This window comes from Peromyscus leucopus, chromosome 1 (assembly GCF_004664715.2).
Source record: "Peromyscus leucopus breed LL Stock chromosome 1, UCI_PerLeu_2.1, whole genome shotgun sequence".
In the NCBI taxonomy this organism is placed as follows: Eukaryota; Metazoa; Chordata; class Mammalia; order Rodentia; family Cricetidae; genus Peromyscus; species Peromyscus leucopus.
This window is the reverse complement of record NC_051063.1, coordinates 41058305-41071153: the sequence shown is the minus strand read 5'-3', so window position 1 is coordinate 41071153 and position 12849 is coordinate 41058305. Positions and strand designations below refer to the sequence as shown.

At 45.1% G+C, this 12849-nt stretch overlaps 1 protein-coding gene across 2 annotated transcripts in view; it reads left to right on the top strand.

The window, feature by feature from the left end:
* Nucleotides 1-350: 350 nt before the first annotated feature.
* As3mt (arsenite methyltransferase) overlaps nt 351-12849 on the top strand; it is a 45765-nt gene continuing 33266 nt past the window's right edge. The window contains exons 1-9 of one of the 2 annotated variants that reach the window (XM_028874684.2): nt 733-810; nt 1039-1079; nt 1327-1454; nt 2202-2352; nt 2808-2944; nt 4806-4875; nt 8158-8239; nt 11722-11853; nt 12352-12494. In XM_028874684.2, the coding sequence (XP_028730517.1) occupies nt 810; nt 1039-1079; nt 1327-1454; nt 2202-2352; nt 2808-2944; nt 4806-4875; nt 8158-8239; nt 11722-11853; nt 12352-12494 (885 nt within the window). In that variant the 5' untranslated portion in view covers nt 733-809. Of the gene's footprint in view, nt 811-1038; nt 1080-1326; nt 1455-2201; nt 2353-2807; nt 2945-4805; nt 4876-8157; nt 8240-11721; nt 11854-12351; nt 12495-12849 lie in introns of both variants that reach the window. The other variant, XM_028874683.2, reaches the window with a different exon arrangement.

Sequence of the window (12849 nt, the reverse complement as noted above, 5' to 3'; positions counted from 1 at the left end):
ATGTAAACAAAAACAGCCTGAGAAGTGGCAGTACATGGAACTCCATCTACACTGGTGAGTTATTGTAGTAGTGCTTTTCTGCATACAGCTGAACAGGGGCCACAGGGCTAAGAGTTCACCTGTACTACATTCCAGAAAAGGCGAAGCTGCAGGGGTGGAGAGCCAAGTCTCTGCGTTTGCCTAGGTGCGGGGTGTGGAAGGATTTCCTACCAAGGGGCACGCATAAGCTTTCTGATAGAGAACCACTTTTATCTGTGTGTATGTGTGTGTGTGGTGGTGGTGGTTGAGACAGGGTTTCCCTGTGTAGCCCTGGCTCTCCTGGAACTAGCTTTGTAGATCAGGCTGGCCTCAAACTCAGAGATCTGCCAGCCTCTCCTCCAGTCTCTGTCTTGAGTGCTGGAATTAAAGGCACAGCGCGACGCCTGATACCTGCAAAATTCGGAGAGCTGTGCACTAAGGAAGGTGAATGTTATAGATGTAAATAACATCTCAATGAAGGACTTAATGAGCCGGATGGCGGAAAGGTGATTGCATTCCACAAGGAGGAAAATAGATGTGGGTGTTCATTTAAGGCACACACAGAATTTATAAATGAAACTCTGGATCAGCAAAGGAAGATGTTAGCTAATAAAACCATTATACGGGATGCAAGGACTCCATGGTGACAATGAGACTCAGCAGTGTGTAGGGCTAGATTGCTGCGGGCGGCTTTGCATCCACCCCTGCGGGGTTGCAGGTCAGCCAGGAGGCGTGGCCTCGGCGCTGCTCCGAGCGGAGTTGGGTTATCCCAGGTGCAGGAACGTGGAGTCAGTGAGTAGCTGTCCTTCCCGCCTTCTGTCCCGTCCCCTCTGACCTCTGCCTTCCCACAGGCCCACAGCGCCCTCCACCCTGCTCCCACCTCTGGGCAGGGCCTGCCTGTGCCTCGCTGAAGGCCTCCCGTCCACTCCGCCCTGTGCTGCTGCTGTCCTCCATCTTGCCCGCAGCCGGGTCCCTCTCAGTGTGGTCACCCGGTTTACCCTCTGTTCTCCCCTTTGTCAGTGGCCGCTCCCCGAGACGCTGAGATCCACAAGGACGTTCAGGTGAGGGTCCAGGGAATGGCTGGTGTGAGATCGCTGCTCTATGGGAGTCTTGCCTGCAAGCAGCTTCTGATCGCAGAGCACGCTGGGGGAGAGCAGGCTGGGACGTGGGGTTAGCGTTTGTTTACCTTGAGCAAAGGTCGGTGGGCTGGAGTGAAGCTGTGAGTGTGGCAGAGGCCTCGAGCTCTGCAGGCAACAACTCCAGTCCATTTTCTCCTGGCTTCTTTCTCCTCCTTGCCCGTTGAGTCAGAACTACTACGGGAATGTACTGAAGACATATGCAGACCTCCAGACTAATGCTTGTGTCACCCCAGTCACTTTGGCCCCCAAGTACATCCGGGAAACTCTGAAGAATGTACATGAGGACGTTACCTCGAGGTAGAGTGTATATGCTGTTTCCAAGAAGCCTCCAGACTGCAATTTTCCCATACTGGTCACTAGGGAATTTAGCCATCTCTGTTGGCCAACCTGCTTCCCATATCTACTGTGAAACTCCCAAAGCTGGCCACTGAGCGTCTTGTGCCTCAGCTCAAAGATGCTCTCCATCTCTTCCCATTTTAGGAGACATTCGAGTTTTTAATAGATTAGCTCACACTTTCTAAACAGTCATGGCTCCTGATCTTGCCTTTCCCTGCCATGGTATTGCCCACCCAGAGAGCAGTTATCAAAGAGGGTACCTTACCACCCCCCATCCCCCCCACCCCCCACCCCTGCCTCTCCAGCACCTCAGTGAAGCCCTCCTGGGGTCATGAAGCCTTCTTCCCCCAGGCGCTACAGCACCCTCTCCCGGGGGCACTCACTGTCAGTCAACCATGGGAAAGGGTTCTCATACTGTTGTTTTTACCTCTCAAGTCACAGTGCGTGCACCTGGGGGCAGAATACTTTTCTTGTTCAGCAGCCAGTGCCTTAGATGTATTCATTCAACAAGTATTTTAGATGGTTTTCTTGAGTCTTGCCGCCTTGCATGGTGCCCATCGACCCGGCTATGGCAGACATGGTTCCGGTTTAGTGGAGAGACAAGACAGTGATATAAGTGGGTGATGGAGGAACAGAGGGAGGAAGTAGAGCTTTACTACTGGAGAATTTGCTAGTCTGTTTTTAAAACATGTCTTTTCCGTTTCTCAGGTATTATGGCTGTGGTCTGGTTGTCCCTGAGCTCCTGGAAAACTGCCGGATTTTGGATCTGGGTTGCGGAAGTGGCAGAGACTGCTATGTGCTTAGCCAGCTAGTTGGCGAGAAGGGACATGTCACTGGAATAGACATGACTGAGGTCCAGGTAACGCAAAGATTTGGAGGAAAAGGAGGAGAGGTTTCTCCAGATCATTCTTTGAGGTCTGAAACTGCTTCCTGCCTTTCTTCATGGGATTTAAGAAGGCTGGGTTTTGTTGCTGCCTCTAGTGACCTAGAAGTTGAAGACATTGACAGTCAGTGACTGTCGTGGAGAAGTCAGTCAGAGGTTTAACCCAGCGACACTTCCTCTTCTCCTTTCTTCGTCCTTCTAGCCAGAAAGATCTGTCATTGGATGAGAGATTACCTTAGGCAAGACTCACCTAGTTGGGAACATCTGTCCCAGGCTGTTGTGTATCTTACATGGCTCGTGAATCTTGTGTATCTATCCAAAATAACCCAGGGCAGGGGAGCATATGGCATTAGTAATAGGACAGTTTTCAGGGAAAAAATACTTATTTTTTAATAATGTTGATTACCAAGTCTGTATTTTTCTTTCTCTAGGTGGACGTGGCTAAAACCTATCTTGAGTACCACATGGAAAAATTTGGTTTCCAGGCACCCAATGTGACTTTTATTCACTGCTGCATTGAGAAGCTGGCAGAGGCTGGGGTGCAGAAGGAGAGCCATGACATCGTTGTGTAGGGCTACAGCCTTTCCGCTATGCGTGAAGCCCAGTTCAGTTTGAGCACACACATGCTACCACTCTTTGAAGGATTAAACTAGGGGCTGGAGAGATGGCTCAGTGGTTAAGAGCACTGACTGCTCTTCCACAGGACCTGGGTTCAATTCCCAGCACCCACATGGCGGCTCACACCTGTCTGTAACTCCAGTTCCAGGGGATCCCACACCCTCACACAGACATATATGCAGGAAAAACACCACTGTACATATAGTAAAAATAAATATTTTTAAAAGTTTAAAAGAGGAAAAGGAATTAAACTGAACTTAGCAGGCCTTCATAAAGGAAGGAAGCGGTAATGAGCTCTCTATAGTCCACTAGCAACAAAACCCAGCTGCCTGAGAGAGAATTTACAGTTGCCAGGCATGTCTAGCCTCTGGCACAACCATGTGGTCAAGGATAGCTATGTATACAACCCAACACAAAAGCATAAACTCAAAATATTATGAGTTTGTTTTGTTTTGTCCCTCAATTGGGCATTTGTTGGTAAGTTAGGAGAAGACAAAGTCACGTTGCAGTGTGAACACATCTGCCCCACCGACCTAAAGCCGGTGAGGGACCTAAAGCTGGTGAGCTCCCCAAAGCGGGTGAGCTCCCCGACCAGCCAGACCACAGCCTGCGCTTCCCTGAGGCACACTCACCTCTTATCTGGAGTGTAACGCTGGGTCGTGTGGTAAGAACTTTGTATTGGAGCGTTTCCTAATTGTGTGCACATCAGCGTGTACTCACCCAGACTTTGATGATCGAACCCACTGCACACTTAGGCTGTGTGGTGTACACCATAAAGCCAGCCTGTTGATACCAGGGCCCAACGAACAGAGCAGTCCAGACACAAGAGGTGATGCTAGCCAGGGTTGTGGTGGCCGCTCAAGACGTGTGAGGTTGCTGTTGAAAGCCTAGCAGAAAGCCTAGCAGACTGTTTTACAGCGTGTTTTCTTGTAAGCAGAGTAAATTCACCATAAAATCAGGATAAGAGCATCGTAAACAAAGGCCAGGAGCATCATTGTTTGTATGCGTTGTACTTTTCTTCAGCCGGCAGTCAGTAAGGTGTGGACGCCAGCCTCATCACAAACACTTGGCTAATGTACTATGGCCTTGTTCTGGGTGTTGCTCTACTAGACAATTACAGGCTTTATTGTAATTTTGTGAGACTACCATCATCTATGTGGTATTCTGTTTTGTTCTGTTTGTTTTGAGACAGGGTCTCACTATGTAGTTATGGCTGGACTGGAACGTGCTGTGTAGGCCATGCTGACCTTGAATGCAGAGAGATCTGCTTGCCTTTGCTTCCTGATTAAAGGCATGCACCACCACATTTAGCAACAACTGCATTTTTTTTTTTTATGGCAAATTATGGTGTTTTGTGTTTCTCATTTTCCCAAGTCGTTGTTAAATCGTGCCCAAGTGACAGATTTGGGCTTTTTTTTTCTTTTGATGCTAGGAATTGAACCCTAAAGAAGCATTTAACAATTGAGTTATACACCTAGCCTCAAATGAAAATACTAGGAAAGCTGCCTTTGAGGGATTTGAACTCCTGCCATGATGGACATGGAATCCGGGTTTTGTTTTCTTGCCTGGTGAACATCAGGACAAAACAAGAACCATGCGTCATATTCCTGCACTTTGTACTCATCGCTTGCTTACAGATATGTCTTAAACAACTTGCCGAGCTCCCTTATCTCGGGACAAGTTGAGTATGGGGAAGAAAGGAGAGTCAGGAAGAAGCAGGTAGCTCTGCCGGTAAGATGGAAGCCCCTTTTGTGTCTTCAAGGATTTGAGTCCTACAACATCTGCTCTTTTTCTCCCTTATTGTTTTTTAGATCCAATTGTGTTATCAACCTTGTCCCTGATAAAGGACAAGTGCTTCGGGAGGTGTATCACGTGCTCAAGGTGAGGGCAGAAGGGAGACATGATCTGTTAACACCAGAGAGGGCTGACAGGATCACGTTCTCTTCTGGAACTAAGAATTCAAACTCTTGATTTATGCACCAAGTTAAGAGGGAGCCAAGTTGGTCATGGTGGAGAATCAGGAGTTCAAGGCCAACTATCTGAGATGCTGTTTCAAAAAACAAACAAAAAAGTACACAAAAGTTGGGGTGGGGTGGCATGGGGTGAGAGTAATGCCCTAGACAGGGCTTTTTTCCTCTCAGGCTGCTGGTCATTGACTGTTAGAACATTCACCTTCTTTCCTGTTTGATTGATTGATTTTGGCTCCCAGGTAACACCTGCCGAGTCACCAGAACCTGTTGACTCACTGAAAAGTTTCTATGAATTTGCCTTTTCTAGAACAGACCCTGTTTCTCAATGATACTATTTCTGATGCCAAGATATCTTATCTTTGGCAAAAATCTAAGATGGAAGTTTTATATGGATGCCTTTTTAAAAGGGCAACTTCCAGGAGCTTCCCATCCTTCCTGCCTATGAAAGGATTTGTTTCTTGGTTCTAGAAAGCAAAGCATTCTGGGATTTGGAGGGCTGAAGGTGTAGTTCAGAGGCAGATGTGTGATTGGCATACCCAAGGCTCAATCCCTAGCACTCTGAAACTCTGGGATTTTTGGCTTACGGAGCCGTTACATTGCTCAAATAGAAGTATCTGTAAAGGGCTCGGGTCGGGGTTCAGTGGTTAAGATCACTGGCTGCTCTCTCAGAGGACCCAGGTTCAATCCCCAGCAACCACATGGTGACTTACAACCATCTGTAATTCCATTTCTAGGGGCTTGATGCCCTCTTCTGGTCCCTGAGGGTACCAAGACACAGACATACCTGTAGGCAAACACGCACGTAAAAATAATAAAATAAAAATTTTAAAGTATCTGTGTAGGAATGATCTCATGTTATTTCAAGGATGCCATTTGTATACCAGCTCATGATCTTCACTGAGAGCAACTGAGAGAAGCTAAACATTACTATAGAATATAGGCATCCACGCTGTTGAAATTAGCTAAATAAGACTTTCAATCCCTGCTGGCTCCTTTGACCTAGATGCTAAGGATATATACATTTTTTTTTTCAAGACACGGTTTCTCTGTGTAGCTTTGCACCTTTCCTGGAACTCGCTTGGTAGCCCAGGCTGGCCTCGAACTCACAGAGATCTGCCTGGCTTTGCCTCCCGAGTGCTGGGATTAAAGGTGTGTGCCGCCACCACCGCCCGGCCATAAGATTTTTAATGTGTAATAATATCACTGTAATTTCCCTTCATTCCTTCTTTCCTTTGTTTGTTTGTTTGTTTGTTTGAGACAGGGTTTCTTTGTAAAAGCTCTGGCTATTCTGGAACTCATGATTTAGGTCAGGCTGGCCTCAAACTCAGAAATCCTCCTGCCTCTGCTTCCTAAGTGCTGAGATTAAAGGCGTGCACCACTACTACCTGCCTTCATTACTGTAATTTCCTCCCTCCCTCCCTCCCTTCCTCTCTTCCTTCTTCTTTCTCTCTCTCTCTTTTTTTTCTGAGACAGGGTTTCTCTGTGTAGCTGTCCTGGAACTCACTCTGTAGACCAGGTTGGCCTTGAACTCACAGAGATCTGCCTGCCTCTGCCTCCCGAGTGCTGGGATTAAAGGCGTGTGCCACCACCACATGGCTCAATTACTGTAATTTTCAAAGGATAAGACTGTTAATTCTATGGATGTGTCTGTTAGTTGTCTAGACACCTGGGCTGTGTTGTTTGGACTCACTAAAAATTCAGGCAACCTGAATGTATTTAGGAGAGACGCTCACTTTTTCCCTCCTGTGTTCTTGTTTATTTAAAAACTTTAAAAAAAGATGTACTTATTTTATATGCATGAGTATTTTGCCTATATGCTTACATGTGCACCACATATGTGTCTGGTACTCACAGAGATCAGAACTTACAGGTGGTTGTGATCCACTGTATGGGTATTGGAAGCTGAACTTTGTTCTTCTTCTTTTTTTTAAATTTATTAATATTTATTATGTACACAGAAGAGGGTGCCAGATCTCATTACAGATAGTTGTGAGCCACCATGTGGGTGCTGGGAATTGAACTCAGGACCTCTGGAAGAGCAGTCGGTATTCTTAACCTCTGAGCCATCTCTCTAGCCCCTGTTCTTCTTTTTTTAATAGAACAGAATAATGCTTTCATCTGCATGTTTTTAAAAAAGATTTATTTATTTACTATATATACAATGTTCTGCCTGCATATATGTATGCATGCCAGAAGAGGGCACCAGATCTCATTATAGATGGTTGTGAGCTACAATGTGGTTGCCGAGAATTGAACTCAGGACCTCTGGAAAAGCAGCATGAGCCCTTAACCTCTGAGTTATCTTTCCAGCCCCGTGAACTTGGTTCTTCTACATCAGTGGTTCTCAACTTGTGGGTGGTGACCTCTTTGTGGGTTGCATATCAGATATCCTGAAAATCAGATATTTACATTACGATTCATAACAGTAGCAAAATTACAGTTATGAAGTAGCAGCAAAGTATTTTATGGTTGGGGTCACCACAGCATGAGGAACTGCGTTGCAGCGTTGGAAGGTTGAGAACCACTGTTCTAATCTCTTTGAACCCTCACATTTTGTTCTTTTTTAAAGAATTTTCCTGACAAGACAAATCTTTTATGTTACTTTATTATTATTATTATTATTATTATTATTATTATTATTATTATTTTGACCTGTGGTCTCTTACTGAACATGGAACTCACCAAGTTGGGTAGAATTGCCAGCTGATCAGCTCCAGGGACTTAGCTGTGGGCCCCATCAGAGCTGGGGTTTTAGATGCGAACCACCCCTGGTTTTCGTGGATGCTGGGGACCAGAACTCAGCAGGTGTCACATAGCAGCAAGCACATTACCCAACAACCCATCTCTCCAGCCCTTATCACTGTTTCCAAACGTGCAAACAGTGCACACAGGTGACGTTCACCCTCCCTCCATCCTCTCCTGCTTCTCCACTTCCTGTTGACTCCCCCCTTTCCGAGTCTTAGAAAGCAACTTTATGTTGCATAGGACACTGGAGAATTAAACACCTGGGGCCCTGTGTGTTGGTTTTAATGATGGTGGCAGCTGTTACTTGTTCAAGGATCAGCTTGGTCAGTATCAGCTCAAACACTGGAATTTTGAAGTTGCTTTCCTAAAAATCTTTTTTTTTTTTTTGTTGTTATCTGGAATGAATGTAATCTTTAACCTTGCTTGGATGCATGCTGCTCTTTTTCAGTATGGTGGGGAGCTGTATTTCAGTGACGTCTATGCTAGCCTTGAAGTACCAGAAGACATCAAGTCACACAAGGTTTTATGGGGTATGCATTCTTGCTTTATTTACATCAGTGATTACTGACTAGTGTAGAACTCCATCCTGCAAGTACATTGGGGTGAGACCACGGGCTGGGGGAGCAAATGGTGTACAGCCAGAAGGTTCGATTCCTTGTCTACCACCCAGAAACAATATGAGGGCCGGTGAGATGGCTCAGTGGGAAGAGGGGCTTGTGGTTCAAGGCTGGCAAGCTGAGCTTGATCCCTGGAATGCATGTAAAGGTGGAAGGAGAGAACGGATTCCACAGAGCTGACCTCTGACCTGCACATGTGCACTGTGGCACAAATGCCCATGTGCCCCCACCACCACCACTATACATAAACTTTTTAAAAAGTGACATAATCTCAGGCAATTTAATTAATCTGTTATTGTTTCTCTAAACTGTAAAATGAAAATAATAACAGACTACTTTAAAAAACTATTCTGAAGAATTAGCTAACAAATTCTGGGGTTGGTCATCACTCTCTAGGCCTTGTGGGTACTTCCAGGCCCTATTTCTAGGCCCTATTTTTTTGTTTTAAATTTATTATAATCATTTTTTTCTTTTTTAGTTTTTTTGAGAGAGACAGGGTTTCTCTGTTGAAATGAGATAGAGTATTTATTCCTTTATTGCCACTTAAGAGTCTCTAGATGTTAAGGAGATAAATGCATGCTCATGATCGACTTTTGCATTAAGCTGGCAGTGGTGGTACATGCCTGTGACCTCAGCTCTTTGGAGATGAAGCAAAAGGAACAGCACTCACTCAAGGCTGGCACAGGCTGCACGATGAGACATAGTCTAAAAAAAAAATCTCAGTTTTAAATAGATCGTGTTAACATTTTTCTTATTATACAGTAATATAAATGAGTAATGTTAAAAGCAGAAAAACAGGGCCTATAAGGTGACTCAATTGATAAGTCACTTTCCTTCCATGCCCGATGAGCTGAGTTTGATCCCCAGAACCCATATAAAAAGGTGCATGGAGAGAGTAGATCTCTGATCTCCATATGTGCCCTATGGCATTTGTGCCTCACCCAAGAAGATGTGTGTACACACACACACACACACACACACACACACACACACACACACACACACACACACACACACACGCGCGCGCGCGCACGCACACACATGCACATGCACACATGCGCACTGTGGCATGTGCTGTTTCTGATACACACAGAAGACAAACACACAGAGATACATACATATATACATCCATCCATGCATGCATACATACATAAGCCAAGTATTGTTGCACACCTTTAATTCTAGCACTTGGGAGGCAGAGGCAGGCAGATCTCTATGAGTTCAAGGCCTAGCATACATAGAAAGTTCCAGGCCAGCCAGGGCTACATAGTGAGAGCCTATCTCCAAAAAAGCAAGGTAGTAAATAAGCAAAATAATTAAAACAAAACATTCTAAAAAATACAAAAAACAAATTTCCTAAGTCCCAACATTTTTAAAATTTTTCTTATGTGGGTATTTTGCCTGCATGTAGGTCTGGTACCTGTGGAGGCCATATGAGGGTGTTCGATCTTCTAGAACTGGAGTTAGAGACAATTGTGAGCTGCTATGTGGGTTCTGGGAATCAAACCTGGGTCCTCTAGAAGAGCAGCCAGTGCTCTTAACTTCAGACTTATCTCTCCAGTTCTGGTCTAAACATGTATAACAGTATTTACACAACTGTGTTGTTCAGCTTGAAGTGTTTGCTTACTGGTGACGGTTAAGTTTGTCTCCAACTTATTGGTGTAACACATAAAACTTGTATAAATATCTTTGTACTTGAAGAAAATCTATAAAAATGCCTTATGAGCATTAGTAGCAGTTATTGTTCTAGTAATAGATCGTTATGGGATTCATCTGGAGTTAAGAAGCAGAGTTTCCACTAACAGCACCTTTCCGAGTGTGGATTCACACACACACACACACACACACACACACACACACACACACACGTATTGTGATTGTGCCTTAGTAGAACCAACACATCAGGACTGTCCTGAAAAGGATTCTCAGAGACCATTAGCTAACAAATTCTGGGGTTGGTCATCACTCTCCAGGCCTTGTGGCTACTTCCAGGCCCTATTTCTAGGCCCTATTTTTTTTTTTAAATTTATTATAATCATTTTTTTCTTTTTTAGTTTTTTTGAGAGAGACAGGGTTTCTCTGTGTAGTCTTGGCTGTCCTGGAACTTGCTTTGTAGACCTGACAGGCCTTGAACTCACAGAGATCTGACTGCCTCTGTCTCCCTAGTGCTGGGATTAAAGACATACACCACCATGCCCAGCTATTATCTTCATTATTACTATTACTTTTTTATTTTGAGACAAGGTCTCATGTAGCCCAGGCTGGCTTTGAACTCTTCACTCTACCTCCCAAGTGCTGGAATTACAGAAATATTTCACCCCATTTGCTTTTATGTGGTGCTGGGGATCCAATCTAGGACTTGGAGCATGCTAGGTGAGCCCTTTATCAACTAAGCTACATCTGTGGTGATATATTGTGTATCAGATAAAGCTTGCCTGAGGATCAGAGGACAGAGCCAGCCACTAGATTAAACATAGAGGCCAGGCAGTGGTGGCAAACACTTTTTTTTTTTTTCTCCGAGACAGGGCTTCTCTGTGTAGTTTTGGTTCCTGTCCTGGATCTCGTTCTGTAGACCAGGCTGGCCTCGAACTCACAGAGATCTGCCTGGCTCTGCCTCCCAATGCTGGGAGTAAAGGTGTGCGCCACCGCTGCCCAGCTGGCACACACCTTTAATCCTAGCACTCGAGAGGCAGAGATCCATTTGGATCTCTATGAGTTCAAAGCCACCCTGGACTACATGAGATTGATTCAGTCTAGGAGAGAAACAGCCAGGCAGTGGTGGCACACACTTTTAATCCCAGTACTTGGGAGTCACACGCCTTTAATTCCAGCACTTGAGATCTCATGCCTCTGCTACCAACCAGTATTTGGGAAGCACACACGCCTTTAATCCCAGCACTAGGAAGGAAGTGATATGGCTGGGCAGAGAAAGGTACATAAGGCTTGAAGAGACAGGAACTAGGTCCTTGCAGCTGAGGACTCAGAGGAATTCAGTCAGAGGATTCGTGGAGATAGGATCTCGTCTTCCATTCAGCCTGAGGATTCGGTAGTGATAAGAAGTTTCTCTAGTGGCTTGTTCCTTTGTCTCTGATCTTTTAGCATTTACCCCAGTATCTGGCTCTGGGTTTTTATTGTAAGATCATTTAGGAATTCGTGCAATGTACATCCTTTGCTTTTGTGGTTTTGTTTTATTGAGAAAGAGTCTCATACTCACCAGGGATGAATATGGATTCTTCATTATCTTCCTCTATCTTCCACATGCTGGGGTTCCAGGTGGGCGCCTCCATGGCCAGTTAGGTCCTACATCTTAATACGATGTCCTAGTTAATTGTACAGGTTATAAATGTCCACAATGCTGCTCTAAGTACTGACTGCTCTGTAATTTTTCTCTTAAGGTGAATGCCTGGGTGGTGCTTTGTACTGGAAGGATCTTGCCATCATTGCCCAGAAAATTGGGTTCTGTCCTCCGCGTTTGGTCACTGCCAATCTCATTACAGTTCAAAACAAGGAACTAGAAAGTGTTCTTGGTAAGAAACAACAGCAGAGACCCTGTGACTGCCGTGGGGATGGTTTCCGCTCAGTGCTTAGTTAGTTTAAGGAGCAATTATTTTTTAAAATGAGCATTAGTGTTTTGCCTGCATGTATGTCTGTGGGAGGGTGTCAGGTCCCCTGGAACTGGAGTTACAGACAATTGTGATCTGCTATGTGGGTGCTGAGAATTGAACCCAGGTCCTCTGGAAGAACAGTCAGTGCTCTTAACCACTGAGCCACCTCTCCAGTCCCCTTATTGAGTGATTCTTACTGAGGGAAACTGCGTCATCTGAAAGTGTCCACCTTGTCTTCTGAATAATTTCAGCTCCTCCCTCAGAGGAGTTAATAAACTATTTTATTTCAGTAATAGACTGAAGCGTCCAGAAAGAGAATTGATGGCGTGCAGGAAAGAAATTCACCTTTACAGTATGCTCCATCCTCGTTTGTTGAATGCCGCCAGGTGCTGGAAGTGAGCCCTGTGTGTCTGCTTTCAGGTGACTGTCGCTTTGTGTCTGCCACGTTTCGACTCTTCAAACTCCCTAAGACAGAACCAGCTAAAAGATGCCGAGTTGTTTACAAAGGAGGAATCACAGGGCATGAAAGAGAACTAATCTTCGATGCAAATTTCACGTTCAAGGTAAAAAGCTGCCCATGGGGATGGCAGTATGGCTCAAGAATAGAGCACTTGCCCACACATGCAAGGCCCCACATTCCATCTTCAGCTTTTTGGGGTGGGCAAGACTGGTACCCGTTATTTCTGTAGCGTTCTTACCCTGGTGCCTCCCCACCCCCACCCCAGCCACAGCACCTTTCCTAGATCTTCAATTTGACCTTAAATTGCTTCTCACTATTCTGATGTTGGTTGGTTTGTGTGAATTTTGTTTTTCCCTTAATCGAAGTCTTCATTTTGCTTACAATGGAGTAATAAACTTTTTATAGTTTCTTTTGACCAGTGATTCAAAGGCATAGAAATTAACAGACCCTTTTAATTA